Source organism: Perna viridis, chromosome 5 (assembly GCF_037379345.1).
Source record: "Perna viridis isolate PV_CMFRI_1.1 ecotype Kerala chromosome 5, ASM3737934v1, whole genome shotgun sequence".
NCBI lineage: Eukaryota > Metazoa > Mollusca > Bivalvia > Mytilida > Mytilidae > Perna > Perna viridis.
Genome location: NC_142449.1, coordinates 13,059,543 through 13,081,691, shown reverse-complemented (window position 1 = coordinate 13,081,691; position 22,149 = coordinate 13,059,543). Strand labels below are relative to the sequence as shown.

At 34.6% G+C, this 22,149-nt stretch overlaps 1 protein-coding gene across 5 annotated transcripts in view; it reads right to left on the bottom strand.

Annotated features, from left to right (window-relative positions):
- Positions 1 to 285: 285 nt before the first annotated feature.
- The window catches only part of LOC148616092 (short transient receptor potential channel 7-like), a 75,167-nt gene continuing 53,303 nt past the window's right edge, over positions 286 to 22,149 (bottom strand). For all 5 annotated transcript variants that reach the window (XM_088582789.1, XM_088582788.1, XM_088582792.1 and 2 more), the window contains exons 3-16: positions 20,994 to 21,152; positions 18,023 to 18,514; positions 15,974 to 16,150; positions 15,357 to 15,521; positions 14,737 to 15,037; positions 14,120 to 14,259; positions 13,071 to 13,170; positions 8,435 to 8,586; positions 6,376 to 6,530; positions 5,522 to 5,720; positions 4,696 to 4,929; positions 4,162 to 4,323; positions 2,877 to 2,943; positions 286 to 2,146 (exon numbers count right to left, since the gene is read on the bottom strand). In XM_088582789.1, coding sequence (XP_088438915.1) covers positions 1,563 to 2,146; positions 2,877 to 2,943; positions 4,162 to 4,323; positions 4,696 to 4,929; positions 5,522 to 5,720; positions 6,376 to 6,530; positions 8,435 to 8,586; positions 13,071 to 13,170; positions 14,120 to 14,259; positions 14,737 to 15,037; positions 15,357 to 15,521; positions 15,974 to 16,150; positions 18,023 to 18,514; positions 20,994 to 21,152 — 3,087 coding nt within the window. In that variant the 3' untranslated portion in view covers positions 286 to 1,562. The remainder of the gene's footprint in view (positions 2,147 to 2,876; positions 2,944 to 4,161; positions 4,324 to 4,695; positions 4,930 to 5,521; positions 5,721 to 6,375; positions 6,531 to 8,434; positions 8,587 to 13,070; positions 13,171 to 14,119; positions 14,260 to 14,736; positions 15,038 to 15,356; positions 15,522 to 15,973; positions 16,151 to 18,022; positions 18,515 to 20,993; positions 21,153 to 22,149) is intronic.

Below are 22,149 nucleotides of genomic sequence, written 5' to 3'. Positions count from 1 at the left end.
TGTAGACTCTCTGCTCTTTTTATAGACATTATATACAGATATGATTTGCATGTATACAGAAAAGGACATATGACAGAGAATTTCGGAAATCGTGACAGAATCAGTAGATCATGGCAGATGTATAATTACAATAGCCATGTGACATTCTGCTTTTTAAGATTTTTTTTTAGAATAGTTAAAAAAGTCTACCTTTAATTATGGAACAATTATAAGTAACTTTAACTTCCGATTCACTTTGCGGTAGTTTTGATCTATAATACATATAGTTATGAACATCCCCTCCTCAGAAAGATGGAACATTTTCATTTACTTCAACAATTTTATTTGACCAACAAATACAAAACGATCGATCACATACCATGTATAAAATATCAAATATTAACTGAAATTTAAACAGAAAAAAAAAAACTACAATATATATATAGCATGCCCACTTTGAGTAAGGGAGTCATGGGTTCGATCACTGGCCGATTCATAACCAGACTTTGATAGTCACTTTTGTCCGCCAAGCACAGTGTACTTAATCAGCTAGAGTGGCGACTGGTTGGCTCGGGGTCAGATTAATGTGTCCGACTGGGAAGGCATGCTTACTTGCGGGCTGGTGCTTCTGTGATTGCACAATAAAGATCTTGTTCATGCTGTCGGACTAGAACAAAGTAGGGTCCATTCGATTGGTCAGTCGTTATTGTCCTGAAATGCTTAATTTCTTTCTTAGGACATTAAATAATAATCAACCAATCAATCAATAGTCTATATAAGATTAAAAAAAATCAGTAGAAGAACAAACCTAAAAAAATATGCCCATATATAATTTTGACCTTTTTAACTTGAGCTATTTTTCACACCATCATATTTATTTTTAAATGATGAGTACCAAACGATCAGTGTATACTAAAAAGGGATCGTTTCTATCATATTCATCAGTACACTAATAATATGGAGCTTACATAAAAAATGTAAACAAAAATAACAAAACCATTATATAAACCATTCGAAAGTAAAGCACTTTTGTATTATGCATTGTGTATACAACGATGCAGGTTATGATTGTTTTTGAGCAAATATGAATCCATTATACATGTACTAGATCAAAGAAAGACAAAAGAATACCATAACAGAAATAACAATCAACAAAAATAATTCCGCACATTTGTGTTAAACACACCTAAATATATGTACATGCATATACCGGTTTAGAAAATTTATTTTGATTATATAATGATGGAAAATCAGGTACAAGTTATCAATGTTATAATTCTTTTGTTAGAGCAAAATGTTGCCATGTACATGCACTCCATTATTTCCCTAATATACACATTTAAAGTTGAACCATGTAACCCTCCAGTTTGCCAACATACGTTTTTGATTGCTATTGTGGTGTAAGTTTCATTAAGGAATCATTTGATTTTTTTATCTCACAACTTTGGCGACATCATTTTGTTCCAGTGTATGATATCACACTGAGTATGAAATTCTGCTAAAACTGAAATATGCAAAATTGATTAAAAAAAATTTAGGCACTTGAATGAACATTTCTTCCAATCACAATGAAAACTGATACTTTAAAACTGAAAATCCTTTGTAGAGCCCGATAAAGATTGATTAAGGTTGTTATGTTCGACCACTACTTCATTAAGCTCTGATTGACTCGTAATAACTTTCATCTCTACGTCCTCAGTTGAAACAACATTAACGTCATTGTTTTCACTTTGAAAATCCCGCCTTTTTCGAGAGGGAGATCTGTTAGTGACATTTTGAACTGCGTCGTATTGTTCGGGTGACGGACTGGTACATGTAAGTTCATTCGGATGTTCCTCTTCAATATTTTGTAATTGCTGTAATGGCTTCATGTTTCCTTTCTTATATTGACAGACGTCTTGTGTTGTGTCTATACCGCTATCGTCACCATTTTCGTGCGAATTTTCACTTTGATTTGTCATGAACATAGTTGATTCACAACTCAATTTCATTTGCCTGGTTGGTAGACATTTTAATAGTAGCATTTGTTGTTCTACTAGTCTGTTGATTTTTACTTCCATCTGAGAAATTCTACCGAATAACACATCATTTCCGGAATTCTTAGATACGTAATTGAGCATTTCGTAACGGAAACTTGAAATATCTTGTTTCAGCTCGTCAAAATCGACTACAATAAAAATATAGCACAAGTTAAGGACAGAAATCAGTGTACAAAATTGTGTAGTTCTGTAGAGCGATAGAATAAATGAATAGCATGCACAACTGGAACTATGCATGGAATAGATGCACCTGTATTACATTTACATTCGTCAGTATGTACAGTATAGAATACTGACGAGTACAAAATCTGCCTTCATGATTGTCACGCACAACAATGTAGACCGCAATTTTAGTCGTTGAGGGTTTTATGAACACCCCCTCTCACGCCACCCAGAAAAAAACCCACACAAATGTAAAGGTTCAAATTAATAAGGGTCTGAGGTTCGACACCATTTCACTATTTTTTTAATTAACTTTTTAATATTTAAACTCTGGTCAAAGAACATTTCTACAGATGTCTACTGATCTTCTTTAGACATCATCAAACAGTACACTGATACTGCACATTAGTCCGCTTAAAACTTATTACAAAAACATTAACGTTCACCGTAGACATCAATATTTTATTATTCTATTTTACAATAGTTTGTAATATTTTATTAGATTCATCAATTTCTAATATGCGCCGTATACTAGAAAAATGATTAAAACTTGTGACTTTAACAGACCCATTGATTATTGATCTTGCGAAGTAAGACCCATGCACACTAAAGAGAACAAGAAGCTCATTAAACTCTGTAAACCATTACTTTTGCTATCAAACACTGAAATAATTTCAACATCAGAAATCTATTCACCTTCGCTGGCGTCATCTTCTCTTTGAACATCGAATATATACCTTTTCACAATTCTCTTCATCACTCTCTGAAACAGGAAACAATATTTCATAAATAGTTTTTGAATTGAGAAAGGTCGATATTTCAAACTTTTTATTCATCAATGACAGTAAGGTGATGCCATACTTTGTAATAACATTAATTCAACGCACTAATGTGAGTTATTTGGACAGAGTCACATGTAATAGGTGATTGTTCTGAGAGAATTTTGATTCAACCAATAAAATGTCAATCCAATCACAAAACAAAATGTTAAATATTTTCCATAATTTTAAATTCACAGCGGCTAACTTTTCGGATTCCATATTGATTGGTCAATATTGAAATTAATTTCGCTGTATAATCTTTTTGAAAATGTTGCCTTTATAAACAACCGTTTAATCAGCATGTTGCCTTTATGACAACCGTTTGATCAGCATGTTGCTTTTAAAACAGCTAGACCAACATGTTGCCTATCAAAAAGAAACCGCTTGACCAACATTTTGCTTTTAAAACAATCGTTTGACCAACATGTTGCCTTTATAGCAAGCAATTGTGAGAACAATGAATAACAAGTTTCTTCTAAGAAATGCAAAGATGGATTTCAGTTATACCATAGAACGGTTTGCTCGTTCAATATTTTACGTTTTTACTTGTGTTATTTAAGCTGTGTTTGTCTCTCTAAATTGTTTGACTTTCAAGTTTTGAAAATAAAATCATTAGGTTAAGGATGTTTTTTTTTCGTTTTTGCCTGCAACCAAAGTTCAGTACTTGAACTAAAGACGAACATTTACTGACTTCAGCGTACTATCTCACATATTTGACGACCTACTAAAATAATATTCGATTTTCAAATACGACGTCATAAAATAGATTCAGTCTAATAAATGGAAGAAGACCTTCATATCTGATATTTTGTGATCCCCTTTGTGATGATAGTTAAGAAACGTAAGATATGCATCTCAATCATAAATGGATATTGATAAGTCGTCGTGAATACATATCATAATTGTAGGATTAGTTTTAAATCATGATGACATCTCAAACTAATAATACTATAATACTTGATATTGATTACATTAAAAGATGTTCATGGTGTCGTCATAATTGATGTTATAACAGACTGTGAAATGTTTTATAAATCTCATAGTATCCTTGGCGGTCAAGGCAACTATTTCTTCTTAATCATAGCTGGAACAAAGAACAGATTCACTATCATTAAAACATATGTTACGACGGTAGACTGATATATTTTACTTATATTTACTTTATAAGTCAGCTTGATGTGAACAAGGTCAGGGTCTGAATCACATCTGACGAATCCATTGGTTGTGTTGTTTCTCTCCCTGAAACGTTTTATGCCCTTTGATTGTTCACTCGATACTTCGTGATTGTCGTCCCACCCAGTCGTGGCTGTACTATCCGGGGCCTTTAAAATAATATTCAAAATTAGTTATTGATTTCAAAATAAAGATCGTCTGAATATAGCTGAAGTATTGACGTTAAACCACAACAAACAAAATCAAAATAAAGTAAAAATTAGAAATATAATAGCGTACTGTATATTAGTCAGCTCACGTATATATAATACTTTGATAACGCAATAAAATCTCTACTTTTTTTCTCTTCACGTGCTACACATTTTGTCTGATTCTTTAACATAGGAGTAGCAAGTGGAAACGAATGGTAAACTATGTATATTAATCAATTAAGTTACAAAAAATATAACAAATGCTTGGTGCATTTCAAAAATAGACGAACGTCTCCAATAAAGGGTAAAAATTATGGACTAGATAAATACCGGACTATTAGCAGTACTATTGAACATTTCGCGATCTTTGACACGACCCGGATGTGGTTTGACATCTGCTTCCTTCCTCGTGGGACAAAACGTTCTACAACAACACTGTATGATTCTGATCAATGATTTGAACGTAGGTATGATATTGAATGGTATGGGAAGTGTTGCGTCATCTCTTATGTATTCCATATATAGCTTTGTTCGGGCAAACTTCCATTCTGTGTCAGCTTCTTCCTGTAAATCAATAGCATGTCGTGAAAAAAGTAAGGTATAAACAATGTACTAAAGCTCAAATAATCTTATCAGCATTATAATTATCTCTGTTACTACGGTTTTTTAGTCATTCAGAGTCCATTAGTATTTCCAAAGAAAACAGAATCGGCATTCGAATACTACTACACGCACATTATTATCTACTAGAACTTAAAGCATGGATTTTGTTCTATATTAAATTTACAACTCAAACATTTTAATTGAAACAAATGACTAATTAAGATTCCATCGGATGTTGCAAAAAAGTTACAAATTAACTTGCGATGTGAAAGGAAGATAATAAATAGACATGATGAACCTATTCAATATCAACACAAAGTAAGTTATTACCAACCCGGTCATACGGTAAAACACGAGATGATCGTCAACAGATCCATAATGTTTGTCAAGTACTGCAGCTTGATCGTGAACTGAGGATGTTCAGAATCATGAATAAAACTTGTGTCCCCTTTTCGGCAATTTACGAAAATCTGAAGCTTTTACAAATTGAGGATGTCTGTCAAAATAATTACGTTTACGAAGGTTATAGAATAATATAAGGCTTTATACAAACCTGAATGATTTCAAACGACCTTGACATCATAGCAATAAGCATATTGAGGAGTACTATAACGGTTGAGATATTGTAAGCCCCAAATATAACATATCCCACGTTCTGTATGAAGTAACTGTTAAATCCTCCTAATTCTACAACCTGAGAGTCTCCTCGACCAAATAATGACCAGAAGACTGTGATAAACGTTTGGTCAATACTGCAAAGATATGAAGTTAATTCATTTGAACATCATTTTAAATTTCAAAATATCTAAGAAAATGCCTTATGATATTTATTATTTTGATAATAATATTAAAACAAAATGGTGCATGCAGTAATCTTGCTACAAGATTGAAGTCATCACAGTCACTACAGAAGTTTTATAGTCATCATTATGAACTAGTGGATCGCTACGGTGTATCCACCAGACCATAAAAACTGACTTGTTCAACGTTTCGTAGTATTTCTTTCCTCTTTCGTGTACATTGGACTTGATTTGCATAAACAACTCGAGGGGTGTTTCTAGAAGAACAGAGGACGCTTACCCTACCGGTGCACCAAATCCATGCTCCCAGTTTTAGTGGAGTCCGAGTTGTTCATTTACTTTTGATACTTTGTAGTATTTTGATTATTGTATGTTCTCTGTTGTGTTTTCTATGTCTGGTGTTTGTCCCTGAATAACAATCTTTTGATTTCCGCTAGAATCTTGGTTCCCCTAATTACTCTTTTACGATACACGTATAATACATTTGTTACATATCATACAAGGATTTATGTATGTTGATAATTATCTTATACATCTTAAATCTTAGAATGGATTTGCTTGAGAAGATTTTTGTCACTACAAATAAAGATGAAAATAGCAAATTTACATTCCAAAGTGGTCCTCTGCATTTGTGGTAACATTATTTTCTGCGAATTGCACTTTTCTCCTGACATTGACAGGGTAATACCAGTATAGGTTGTGTAATCCCACCATGAAGGCTACGAATACCACTAAGAATATCACAACGAATTTCAGAATGTCCTGCGAAATAAAACACCATTTAAAAATGTTTTTGATGTTGTTTGTGAATATTCAGATTAAAGACAATAGCAACATAACAACAAAGCTATAAGTATTGTCCTCTGCTGGGAAGAGGCATTGCAGCCTCTATATATTTATCTTAACAAAACTGAACAGTTATTTTTTTTTAATTCCATGCCGATCTGTAGCTGGCCAAATACTGACCTTCAACTCATATTTGTAGCGAAATAAAGCTATATTAGCTTAGAATTCACATGGCTGACATTTTTCATCCTAGTGCCGTAGTGTTGTTGTCTCATTGATATATTCACCATATCTATTCTGGTTATACATACATGTACATTATACGTTGTACTCATTTCTGTTGACGGATCCTATTTTCCCAGTATGTGCGGATCGTGACTCTTTGATTACGACAGAGCAATAGACCGGATGTGCGTGAACAAACAGTTTCCTTTTTAGCTCACCTGGCCTTCGGCCATGTGAGCTATTGCCATCATTTGACGTCCATCGTCGTCGTCGTCGTTTATTCAAAACTCTTCTCCTCTGACACCACTTGACCAATTGAAACCAAACTTGGTATGAATGTTCCTTGGGGTATTGTGCATAGAACTGATATGGGGATTTTTCGAAAAACATGGCCGCCGTTACTAAAAATATAACTTAGGGGTCAGACAGCAGTTTTTCGCATTATCTCCAAAAGCGTTAGGTTAAGCCAAATTCTGACTGGATTAAAAGTGTTTAGCATGATGAGATCTATCTGTGGTCAAATTTACATTTTGATATATTAAGCCATGTCGGAATGATTGCCCTTTTTCGACGTTTTATTGCTATTTTGAATGTTATTTCTTTCAAAAATCTTCTCCTCTGACACCACCTGACCAATTGGAACAAAACTTGGTATGCATGTTCCTTGGGGTATCGTGCGTAGAACTGTTGTGAAGATTTTTGATCCGTCGAAAAACATGGCTGCTCTTACTAAAAATAGAACAAAGGGGTCAGACAACAGTTCTTCACAAGTATCTCCAAAACCGTTAGGTTTAGCAAAATTATTTCTATAGCTGAAATGACCCTTATTATAAGGCCTTCAAAAGTCGTCAGAGATCAAAGTTGTCAGGTGACTCCTGTAAGAGTTATTACCCTTGAAAGATGAAAAATGACAAGTTGTTTTACGGTTTTCCGCCAATACCTTTAAAACTAAAAGAAAAAAACTTCGCTGATCCTAATGATAGTCCTAACAAAGTCTTCGTGAGTCAAAATTGTTGGACAACTCCTTGTCAAATTTATTGCCCTTGAAAGACAAACTTTAATCAGGTGAGTGATTGCCTCTTGTTTAAAATTAAGACCGCCAACTTTCCGGCATTAGGAGAATATTGATTTATGTTAATTACAGAACACAAACAATGTTCATGTAAAGGTATTATAAGGATTCTTTACACTTAGATCTAGGAGGCACTTATGTCAGTATTACACTTCAAAATGCAAAAACAAAAAGAAAAACAAAATCAAATCAAAACAAAAGCTTATTATATCAAAATAAATGAGAACCACTTAAAATCTGTCTTCAAATATTACAATACAAATAAAAGGCACGTAAAAAAAAACAGATTAAGTTCATATGTGATACGTTAAAAAACTGAAAGTTTCCCTTCGAATTATGCCATACAATTGATAAGTGATGAAATTAGAAGTTAGAATTAAGAACACATAGAATTCTTAAAATAGATTTTCCACATGACAATGTCCGATACAAATGCGTCAGCTTCTGCATGAGAATCTCCACTTAATCTCTTGCATAAAAGATACACATATAAAAAATATACAATAAAAACCGTTTTATGCTCCTTATTTAACTTATAATCTATTTTTTCAGTATGTTTCACTTTTTGACAGACCACTCTTACCGTTATCATTCTTGCAAGAGATATTTGCATAGGTCCAAATAGCTCATTTGCTGGCAATAGGTACGTAAATCTAGTAAAACTGATTATGTTTGCTATAGCAAATAATCCTTCAGCCATATTGTGGGGGTCCCAGGCATGCCAGTAATACCGATCTGTAAATTAAATAAGGTAATCATTATAATTGAACCGTAAATCATGGTTAATACACAATAGACGGAGAAAACGACAAAAAATCAAGTTGAAATATTGTTGTGTTAAATACTGCAACCAAATCATAAATCAAAAAAGCTATTATATTCCTATATCATATATTTAGATTAAAATAGAACTTTTTTGTGTATGCATTATAAGTGTTTGTTTCATCCCTATATCGTCTACCCTATATCACACCTCTAGACCTATCACGTATACCCTATATCACACCTCTAGACCTATCACGTATACCCTATATCACACCTCTAGACCTATCACGTATACCCTATATTACACCCTAGACCTATATTGCATACCTTATACTACATCCCTTCACAGACCATACTTGAAATATATGATATAATGAACATGACGTGTTAAAATCTGTATCACACCCTCGACCTATATCACCCCGAGGGCCGGTGGTCCTTGGTGTGATATAGGAGTCTCAGGTAGATACATCATGTGATACCGATTTTGACATCATATTTAGTATTTACTGTATGCAATTAAACCTATAGGCGGCAATAGTACGGAAAACGAGTAAATGCATCATTATAAAACGGTCATATCAAAAGTTCCATATGATGCAGTCAAATTACGTGCATTACTTAGTTCCTATTTTTAGAACCCAATTATGCTACATTATGCTACATCAATCAGTGAGCGAAGCAAAATGTGTAGAAATTCTTCTAAAATTTATTAAATTGACCACTTGAGAAAATATCAACAAAAAAAATTTCAAATATATCTAGTCTATATTAAACTTCGTCCTCTTACAGGTTTTACATCTATCTCATACATATATTGCCCCGTGCAGGTCTTGGATGTTAAAAGAATAGGCCTGCAGCAGCGCTAAGCTTGTCGTAAAAGGCGACTAAATAGTGCTCAGAATCCTCGCCGGGGGCTAGGGCGCTCTGTCCACAGAGCAACTGGGATGTGTGCCCCAGGTGGTGGAATGGGGTATCCCTGGCGTGTTACATGCTGGGGTTGTCAGGTTATAATACAGAAAACCTGACCGCAAACCATAGTGGTGCACCCTGTTGGGAAAGATGCCACGTTCCTCGCACGTTACAGAACCCTACTGTGGTATTCTCCCGGAGTAGGAACCGTAGGGCTCCGCCAAAGGAGGCTAAATTGCCCGACCCTACCCACCTCTCCCTATTTCAAGTGGCAATGAAAATATGTCGACCCCATTATCCTTGTGTCCCATCCCTTTTTCATTTCACCATCACCCCGTGCAGGTCCGGGTGTTAAAAGAATAGGCCTGCAGCAGCGCTAAGCTCGTCGTATAAGGCGACTAAATACTGCTCAGAAACCTAGCCGGGGGCTAGGCGCTCTGTCCACAGAGCAACTGGGATGTGTGCCCCAGGTGGTTGAATGGGGTACCCCTGGCGTGTTACATGCTGGGGTTGTCAGGCTATAATACGAAAACCTGACCGCAAACCAAAGTGGTGCACCGTGTTGGGAAAGATGCCACGTTCCTCGCACGTTAAAGAACCCTGCTGTGGTATTCGATAGGAGTAGGAACCTTTGCGCTCCGCCACAGGACCCCATTATCCTTGTGTCCCATCCCTTTTTCATTTCATCATCACCCCGTGCAGGTCCGGGTGTTAAAAGAATAGGCCTGCAGCAGCGCTAAGCTCGTCGTATAAGGCGACTAAATACTGCTCAGAAACCTAGCCGGGGGCTAGGCTCTCTGTCCACAGAGCAACTGGGATGTGTGCCCCAGGTGGTTGAATGGGGTACCCCTGGCGTGTTACATGCTGGGGTTGTCAGGCTATAATACGAAAACCTGACCGCAAACCATAGTGGTGCACCGTGCTGGGAAAGATGCCACGTTCCTCGCACGTTAAAGGACCCTGCTGTGGTATTCAATAGGAGTAGGAACCTTTGCGCTCCGCCACAGGAGGCTAAATTGCCCGACCTTACCCATCCCCCCTTTTTCCAGTGGCAATCAAAATTTGTCGACCCTATTATCCTTGTGACCCATCCTTTTTTTTTTCATTTCATGTTCATTTTATCATCCATTTCATGTTCATTGTCTGAATATAGCTGAAATATTGCTGCTCGGACGTTAAACCCCAACAAACAAACAAACAAACAAACATTTCATCATCATTTCATGTTCATTTTATCATCAATTTCATGTTCATCGTCTGAATATAGCTGAAATATTGCTGCTCGGACGTTTCACCACAACAAACAAACAAACAAACAAACATACATGTATTAAGCGAGAGATGCTCTCTCTAAGATGTATAGACATTCGCCTAAAATTATCATATTGACCACTTGAGAAATTTTGAAATTCGTCAAAACAAAATGCTACATTTCTATATATTTGCGCTTGACATAAGTCAAAACACCTGCTTAACAAAATGTTTTAAGGACTCATATGGGGTATTTGATCGAAACTCCTCGGATATTTCAATAAAACTACTTCTGGTTGTGTGAGAAAAAACACATGCATTCTTCGCCAATCCCGTGACTGCTCAACCAATAAGATTACAATTATTTGGAGTATCTTTGTCTGCTCCAAAAGATAAAATTATCAATCTAATTTAGCATAAATGTATAATGACATAAAATCCATTTTATTTTAAAGGGATTTCGCTCGCACTAATTCCTACCTCATAACACTAAAGCTAAATAGTAAACTTAATCATTGACCTCTTAAGTGTAGGTCCAGATATGAGGTTGACCACAGTGTCTGTAGTATCCTTTATCTCAAGTTCTTTGTGATAGATGAAATGTATCAAATTCCCGAAACTAGGATTATTTAATGATAATACGTCATCTATATAGCAGAAGCTGAGATTAAAGACACTAGCTAAACGATGTTCCTTCTTTTGGATCAGATCAGCTATGAAGTCAGCCTCATACATGTAAGAGTGAAGGAATAGGCCAGCAAGTAGAGGAGTACAATTTGTTTTCATTGGAATGTCCACTGTTTGTTGAAAAAAATCGCGTCCACCACACTGGACAAATATGTTGGCGATAAAAAATTCTAGAATTTTGAAAGCGTCTTCTTCGGTATATTTGGAAGATTATTTGGAGTTATTTTTTTACAAAGTATGAGGAATCTCAACCAACAACTACATATTTGTATATAGGTAAAATGTATAGTCTTTTTTTTTTTTTTGTAACAACGATGTGTAATGTTTTTGACTCGGAATTTTAACTGAGTATGGGGAATCACAATCATTGTCTGCGGTAGAGGGCCAAAAGAGAATAGCACGGAATTAAGGTTTTCCACTATCTCTTCTTTGGGGAGTGTGGTAGCAGTATATTTTCTACGTCTACCTCTGATGATAAACATTAGATGTAATATGTTTTGCATGCAAAAACAATGTTGTTCTGGGCTTTGTCTTCTGGTACGACAACATATTTGCTATGTGTAATAGACACCGTTTTTGTTACATGGGGTCATTGAAAACTGATGTAGCATTTACAATCATTGACCCACTTAAAACTTTCATACGTTTCAAAATTAAAGACCTCACAGCCTATACACACTCTGAGAGAGAATCAATGTCTACTCGTTCCAGTTTCATCCATTTTCTTGCGTATTGCTCCACGGCATCCATACGAACTTTAAAGCTATAATTCTAATTTATAGAACATGGATCTCGATACTTGGGACCTTTTCAAAGGACCCTACGGAGAGATTCGTTTTCATGTTTAAATCTCCCATAATTTCGTGACCAGAAGGACCATATTTGAATGAGAGTTTTTGCAAGAACAGTCAGGTGGTTAAGCATTGAAGCCCTCAATCTCGAGGTCCTGAAATAGCCTGGAATAATTGAAATTTTGGATTCAATGGTGAAGTATAGGAATATGAAATAATGCATTTTATATGTAGGTATCGATTTCTCTTTGAAATACGGGGAAATTTTGTTCGTGACGTTTTTGTGATGGAGGATGTTAGCCAAATTAATTGCATCTATACCTTTGTTGACAAAAGTGGAAGAAATGATCGCTTTTCTTCATCTTGACCTTTTACACAAACTGGTTTAAAGATTCGGTTGAAACCAATATAAAAAATTATGGCCACAAGTCTGTATAATGATGAGGTAGGTTCACAAAACAGAAGTGTCAAGATTGTTTTGTAAAGGGAGTGTAGTAGAGTGAGAAGTATAGAACAGAGTTTAGTTCTAATGTGATGAAGACAAGAGGTTTAAATAATACGAAGAAAACCATCTATGGAGACATCATGCATCCTAGGTGATATAAATTCATCACATTTATGTTACTTTTATATTGGCTTGAAAGGTTTCCTATACTTTGGATGTTGTCACTGCACCCGTAAGGTATTGCAGTACCTAATCGGCGTATCCAATATCCCTCTCTTTCCTTACGATAGCTTTTACTTATACAAGGTATGTAGCCAGATTTAACAGCCGGTAATCGGAGTGTATATATAACATGTAATCAGACGTACCAGCCGGCAACCAGTACCAGTGAGTCTCTGCTTCCTTCTCCCCATTACATAAAGCTGTCCAATGAGTTTCATTTGTAAAATATACCACTGCTTCGTTTACCTTTAATAAAACAAATTTTTAATTGGATGGAATTGGACGTGGTAGGTATGGAGTTAAATGGTATGCAAAACATTTGGAATATTACTTACAAAGATATGAAAAAATATGAACATGTATCATTGTAATTAGCATTGAAAATGCTGTACAGTGTAAAACCTTGGGAAAATTACTTACAAAGCTTTGCCGATATAAAAATAATTGTTCCTGTATCATTGTATTTAGCATTGGATATATTACTGTTCCTGTTTGCACACGTGTGCGGTGAGATATTCCATAAAACATAAGTGAATTAAACAAATTCGAACATTAGGTCTGGGGTAGATTTAACGATATTTAGGGTGTCTGTGAAAGAACCATGCAGTGGATGGTGCATGCTGAATTTAGTTTCTAATAATGTTCATCGATTATAATTAGAGATCACGAACTCATGTTTTTTTTTTAAATAATGAATGTTTAACTTGGTTTGGAAATCACTGAAGTGGTAAGAGTAAAGTAAATTACATTGTACAGAGGACTTTAAACTTGAAAATAAAATAAAAGGAATTAACTCTTTAATCATAATTTAGTTGATTTGCTAGTTAATCTTAATTTCCCACTGTTATAATGTTCTCCCTAACATTAGAATTAGTTTAACATTACACTGATACAAAAAACAAATGAATAAATCAATAAAATTAAAGGTTGTGCCGCCCGTATCATATGATCTGCCTGATATACCTTAATTAGTTTCTGAAGCGAGTGAAGTCCCATGAAGTTGCAAAAAGAACTAATGTTATTGTAAAAGTATCATTCAATATGGTTTCTACAGTACGTATGTTTTTTTTACAATTCTAATTTAATCCCTTAATCAGTCGGGTTGTGTACTATCTTTTATATTGAGTGAATTGTTTTAGCCCCCCCCCCCTTCAAGACCTTGGTATTTTGAGTACTTTTAAGGGCAATTACTCACTTTCATAATACTGACATATCGCATGGTAAAGGAAGTTATATATAAAGTTAAAACTGCTACATCTAGATAATTGTACAAAGAATCAAAGTAGTCATATAAACCCTCTGCATAGACTTGCTTTAATTCCTGCCATAACATTCCTAAAAAATGACAGAAACCATTTTTAAAAGCTATATGTACATTCATGTAATGACGATAATTATTTTTGGCCAGTCTAACGTTGTGTATGTATCTTGTGTCCATATAGTCACACCATACGTTTGCAGAGTCCTTGCAAACTACAGTTATGCATTCGACCTCATTTAGCATTCATATGAATAGTGACGGCTTAAATACTGTTATCAGTTAATTGGCTTTACAGCTTGTCTCTCTTTATATTTACATACTAAACCGGTTTTCATTTACATACACTGAGATTAAGTTTTTTTTCAGTTCAAATCGTGACAAAAAGTAATTACTCAAAATCCGAGAATGAAATGTGTTTACAATTAATTCATTTTTATATCGATCAAATTACTTTAAACGCGTTATTTGAGCTAAGTACTCTTAAACACAAAATACAAAGTTCATCGTATTGTATTAATTTTTGTTTATAGCAATAGTGATTTCGGACTTACCTATTATCCACAAGGTCAACAACATATGTATTACTTCCGGTTCATACGTCCTTAATGCAAAATCAAACGGAAGTTTTTCCTGAATATGTGACTTCGAACACGAATGCCGTATGTCTGATTTGTTTAATCTGAAATCCTTGTAATTGTTGTAGGCTACCACTTCTCCTATTTTGGAAAAATTTCGGTTTGTAATATTTGGTCGTTCTGAGACACTGGATACCACAATCATCACTAAGAATGTAATGAAAGATATAGCATGTCCTATGAACTTGATGCATGGATACTTTATAAATCTTCCAACCTGACAAAAAAACTTATTATAAACAATATAGAATACAAAATGTGTAACACTGTACTCACTATGCATCATCGTTCATGCTCAGTTAAGAAGAGTTAATTACTACGAATTCAACGTACATGTACATGTATGTCTTGATATCAGTAGTTTGTGTATCACAGCGCAAATTATACTCAAGTCTTAATCATATTGTATATTGAAATTTATGACATCTTTGGGTGAAAAAAAATATGCTCAGGAAGCTTATTGGACTTATTTTGCAAGGTAGACATGTTTATCGCATTCATTGCAATACCCAAGATTCAAAGAATACATGCATCACCTTTGATTTCGGTACGAACATATAAAGAAATGCCAATACTGGATACGCTAAAGTCACGCAGAAAACCATCATTGACCGGAAGAACCAATTTGACCTTTCAAGTGACCTCAAATCGTCGTACCATATACTAACTAATTTCTGTTGACAGCTAGGATGGGCAACAAACTATGAAATATAGAATAATTGGCATTATTTATATTCAGGTCTACAATAAAATGTTTCATACAAAGCCATATGGGCTTTCTATATAGCAGATATATATACTGTATAACATTCTAAGCTCAATTCTAAGTATGAATAAGACATTTAACTTGGACTATTTGACATGTTTAAACAACTGTTTTACTGAATCCAAAGGTTCGTAAGGTTCAATAGTTCTATTCAGACGTTCAATCTTTCTGGATATTGGTCTCTTCTTCACCGTTAATATTCTTTATTGTGTATTGACACTTAATGTGACATGAAATTAAAATCCTTTTCACCAAGCTCTTACATTCGATTTAGTATCAGACCCTCGTGTAAGTTGCAGGGAATTGACATCGCATTATGTACGATGCATTGTAATGTAAACCTCTTCAAATCTTGAATGAAATGACAGAGTGACAGATATGACGTACTTTCTTTTCGTTGTAATGAATAGCTAGTTTCAGTCTAGACAATAGTTCATAGCTCTCATCATCACTGTCTCGACCTTTCTTGTTTAGTAATATTTCTAGTTCGTCGTGCCCTCGAACTTTGTCAAGGAGCTTGACTATGTAGTCACTCAATTGGTCAGCAAGTGCTAAATACTCATTCTACAAACAAACAAAGTAAAAAAATAAAACAGAACACAAAATTCCAAATTGAAACCAATTGATGAACCTATTTAGGAATCCTCCCTGACTGACAAGGATTACAAAAATTAGTGATAGGCAAAGCAATTTAAATATTTGTAGTATTGCAACAAAAACCAACATTATCTCGACCAAATGAAACCTGCTATGTTCAGGACAAACACTGAATCATACATTTTATTTAATTTGAATATTTAAAAGCAACATGATAATCAAGAAGAAGAGGTGCTTATTGTGATGTCGGTTGAAGAAGGCGGTTACGTATATACAGTATACTTAACTTTCGTTATAAGTGTTTTTCTGATTTGTTAAAAGACGACATAATATAAACAAGTACTATCTTTAAAAAAAGAAGATAACAGACGCAATAAAATTCTGTTCCTTTCACTTCAAAGTTTCTACATTTCTGTCAAGAAAATAACACATACATGTATGGCACGTCATTTCATATTTTCTATAGCTTTTTTTCGAACGCCACTTAGTTATCAGTATTTGGCCAATCGTGCAACAGAATTGCGATCAGGTGACTTGCCTTTCCATAGAAGAGAGTTCTTATGGCCAAAGGGCAAAAAGGAAAAAAAATACCATCTGCGTCGGAAAAAGGGACAAAATAGGTAGGACAATCGAATGCCAACTGTTTAAAAATTTATTTTGATGTTTAATATTGCAGTCCTACACAGTATAGGTAGACGAACAAGCTTAAACAAAGTTAGAAATTAAATTGCGTCCTTCAAGTAACCAACAATGTCACTCCTTTGTTATTCAGAATTGTCAACTTTCCTTTCATCTGTGGCAACATCACTTCAGCACCTGCGTATGAAGTGTTCATATCACAACTCACACGTTATGCCAGAGCTTGCCGAAACTACGCATACTTTTTGTATAGCTTCTGGAACAGGGTTATGTTGCTACAAGATTGAAGTCATCACTACAGAAGTTTTATGGTCGTCATCATGAACTCGTGGATCGTTATGGTGTACCCATCAGCACCATGAAAACTGATTTATTCAACGGGTCATAGTTTTCCTTTCCTCGTTTGTCTACCCCGGACTTTACTTTTTATGAGGAACTCGGCGGGTGTTTCTAGAAAAAACGGAGGACGCTTACCCTACCGGTGCACCTGATCCATGCTCCCAGTTTTTAGTGGAGTCCGAGTTGCTCATTTTATTTTGTTACTTTGTATGTATGATTTTAGTTACTTTATGTTCTTCGTTGTGTATGTCTGTTTTCCATGTCTGATCTTTGTCCCAGGATTACATTCTTTTGATTACCGCTATAACCTTGGTTCTCTTGATTACTCTTGATATTATGTTTAATTAAATTTGATACTATCCTAGAAATATAATACATAACGATATCAATCTGTCATGTAAGGTTACGTAATCAGTCTTATTTCAAACCGCGATATTTTTCATCTTACAAGTAGTCTTATTTCTGCCTTTGTTGACTATTTCTATGCTCAATCAATCTGGTTTTACTACTTTTTTCTTGTTTCATGTTCATAAAAAAAAATATCTCAGCTGCATGAAAATTCTTCAATTCATCCTTATCCTTCTATATTTGTATTCAAATTTGACCTCTCTTCCTGATTAAGACTGGCATGTTATTATCAAAAGTGTGAGCAGTCACTGTGATACGTTTTTAGTTTATACATATTTATTAAGCGATTAATAATTGCATTTAATTTCAAAAGGACAAGCAATTTGAGTTTCAAGTAGCTGTAGCAGGATTGTTGATACTACTGCTTTTCTGTCTGTACTGGTATATTATTATACATTTAGCAATGAATGTAACTTTAGGAAAATGTACTTGACATTACATACATTTAGTTACCTTGTAATACTTTTCTACCTTTGCTACGCCCCTGAGTTCCCTGGCCAGTTCAAATGCTGTAAGGATAGGATCTTTACTTGACAGGGAAATATAAGCACCACTTGCAAGTCCCTTGTATGCATTAAGTCTAGTTTTGGCTAGTCTGAGTTGATCAAATTGTAACTTATTGCTGCATTCCTGACAGTTACAGTAATAGTGATGTGGCTTGTTTATCGTGTCCCCACGGAGAAGTAATAGTTGAATAATTTCAAATTGATTTCTTTCTGCAGCCAAAATTAATGGCGTGATGTCTGCAGAAAAAGGCGAGTCCTCGGCTGTCGTGTTGAAGAAATAATCGGTTTCACCAAAACGTTTATTTTCCCGTTTGACGTCAATGTATTTGGGATGCTTTAATATTGTTTCCGCTATTTGTTCATGGCCGGCGCTAATTGCTTGAAGCAATGCTTCATGTATGTTTGCTATGTTTGAGCGATCCAGAAGTAATTCCACAACCTACAATGATAGAAATAAACCGTTAAAATGGCGATTAACTATCTGTTGATGGAGACTTTTATCGCTTTCCCATCAATAACAAACGTTTAAATGGTCGTCAAAGCATTAATGACTGTCGTATGATCAGTGTCATCAATAATTATTCAGACAATTTTAAGATTAACTTAGACAACTTTGCTTTTTTGGTTCTAAAAATTGACGCGAAATCCGATTTTTAAACGAGTCGCTTGATATACGGGAAACCAGTTACCAACTGCAGAAAACGGAATCGCAGTTGCTTAAAGTTGTAAAATGAACGTACAAAGACTACCTTGGTTGTTTCTTTACAGTATCAGTGTGTAATGACAGTGTTTACATTCAGATATGCTTTTGTAAACAAGGTGAATTTTGAGGCAATTTTTAGTTTACATGGTTCTTAAATAAGGGCCCAACTTACTGATGCATGTGAGGACCAAAGGAAATGGACGTATGCAGTTGATATGATTTTATCCATCAGGACGTTAGGCATAGATCATCTTCTCCTCCAAGGAAACCTATTATTATTTTTCGTTGTTTAGTGAGAATTTCCTTAATTTTCAAGTTGCCGCCGGGTTAAAACTTTGTGCTTGAAAGTCTACATTGTTTATTCTGTGAAAGGCTAATCGAGTGAAACGCTTTTTACTAAAATTTAGAATCAGTATATTTTTTAAAAAAGAAATCCCAGTCCCGCTACCATGTCTAATACAATTGCTGGTGCCTTACAATTAGCATGCATAATGAATAGTAAGGTCATTTCAATGCAAGAGTTATTTTCCAACAAGTTCACATACAATCGTTTCGTTTATGATGCGTTTACTTGATCTGTTTTTACATGCATTGTAGTTATAGTTTTTCAAATTGTCATATTATCAAAACAAAAACATTATACGATAACGTACATTTATGACAATAGGATGTACTGATTTTATTAATATTTAAAATACAGATAAGACATGATCTATACCAACAAAATAAATCAATTTAGAATTTAAAAGTTCTGTTTTCTGAAAAGCTGGTACCTGCAGTAACATTTTTCTTTTTCCCACATTGCAGATAATGAAGTTAACAGACTTAATTGTTTACATGGAAGAATATCTACTGATCGAAACAATGATGGAAACGTTTTCTACTGAATTAATCGGTCCATCGAGAAAATTACCATCTGATAAGGGTTGTATCTATATTTGCTAATATCTTTTATAAATCTACTTTGCTCAATCATTTACTAGGATACTTCTTTGAAATCTGAATCAATGCAACTTCGTGTGTTTGTCTTTTTTTTACATTCAATGCCAAGATTCTGATTACAGTGACTGTAAGTTTAGGTTTATTGTCATATATGGGTGTCTTTTATCAAGAGTCAGAAATCTGCCCACATTGTATTAACACCTACATACATTGTATTAGGTAGATGTGGTATTGTACCCTTCTCGCGAGTATCGTTGTTAAACCGCTGGATTAGTGAACGCGAAACAAATACAAATTCACATTTTTGCCAATAAATCTATGCAGGAATGAAATTAAATTCTACGGTCTTTAGTAAGTTGATGAGCTTGCTCAGTATACTTACTGCAAAAGTTAGGGCTTGTGTAGAACAAAATTTTCCTCGCGGATGTGTATAATTGAGCATTATTTACACATGCTCATCGACTATCCCACAGTCTATAACAAGGGACTTATATTACCTTTTCTTAAGTTTAAGACAGAATTCCGGAACCGTTTCGGCCCTCACCGATGGTTATTCATACTACAAGTAGTTTCAGCACACTCCGTTTTGTTCACTAATCGAATTAAGATACGTCAGTAATTTTAATAACTTTTCATTACCACTTTGAATTATATTTTTGCTATAAGTATACATTTGATCAGTGCATTCACTATAAACAAAATCTATTTTATTCTTAGTCTTTTCAATGTAAAAAAATTCTTTTTTAAAATATTTATCTTATTACAATTGGTTCAGATAAAAATATTCAATAATTCCATCTGTAAAATAATTGAACAACAACAAAAAAAAAAAACAAAAACAAAAACAAAAACAGAGAAAAAAAAACAACTTCAAAGTATTGTTAAAAAGCGGTAAATAGATTGAATACAGGGCCAACGACATGATGGTCGTTAATCTAATGAATCTGGCACAATCAGGAAGCTAGAGAGAAAGCTTTGTAAGTAATACAGCTTCATCTTATCATACAATCTTTCAACAATCGTAAACATGGATCGAGGCTTTCAATAAATGTCAAGGTCGTTCTCTATACAATATGCTACCGTAATAGTGAATCACGTTTCAAAATATTATAAAACATCGGCGAATCCAGTCTCCGGGTATTTCGAGTGATTCAGAAATACTTCTGTTATTTTTTTGGGGTAAAACAAAAGACCATCCATAGCACGAAAAGTCTTATTTTTCTACACTCTCCAATTCAAAACCTTTGCATCAATGACTATTAAATCTGTATACCTCTCTATGTTCATTGCCTACAGCTAACCGTAAAGGTGTCCGCCCTAAAATATCATGGTAGTCTACGTTAAAACTCTGGTTCTCTTCTAAAACCTTCTGCACCGTAGGGATGTCACCAAACTCCGCAGCATATATAAACTCTTCTTCCAAATTTGACAGCTGTAATAAAAGAAAAGGATACTTGAAATACATTAAATGAAGGTCTTTTGACAATTTTTTTACAGAAATTAAAGACTTACTTTTATTTACTAAACTGGTATAGGAACATAACTATTCATCAGTTGTAATCCCATTTCACAGCTTATTGAACGATACCATGTAAATGTATGGAAAAATGCATTAAAATGATAACAGTAATTGTATTCCTCCTCATTCAACAGAGATTACTCTAATTACAGGAGTGCACCGACAACCTACATGTATATATGAAGAATGTAAGACCAGAACTATGAATTGCTAAAAATAAATTCTGACGGAAGTAGACGATTGCGCACGTGTGTCACTTAATTTGTCGATGAATACGATTTTATATTTGTTTATTTAATTATATGTTTACACTGTTAATTCAAAGCAAACAATTTGAAAACTAAAATAGTGACAGTCAGAAAGGCAACCCATATATGTACAGTTTAACGGTACTTTGAGGGCACACATTGAGCTCTGTTTATCATAGGCATAGTCTAAAATCATATTACTGTACGCCATGCATGTATGCGCTTTGCCCATGTCGCACTTCTCCGTTACCCTGTCTTTATATGTACCGTTAGATAGCTCTCAGACAAGTACACATGTCAATAATATTGATTTATTAGAAAGTTTATTGGTACCATAGAGTAACCATCTGAACAGATAGAATTAACAGAATTTACATTATTAATTGTCACCATTTTGCAGGCGCCAGGAAGTTTGATCAAATTACTGTATTTATTCAGGCTCTATGAATCGCTATCAGTTGTTGCTGGTGATTTATAGCCGTTACAATCTCCCAACTTATGCGTCCCATTCAGTCCTTGAATATTGAGTATGAAGACAAATATTTGTTGAACACTATTTCATTTTAATCCTTACCAGTGTTTTTACTCCATTACAAGTAAACATAACACTCCTGCTTGGAAGATATTTTAGTGAGTCACAGTAGGTGAATTCTATTTATGAT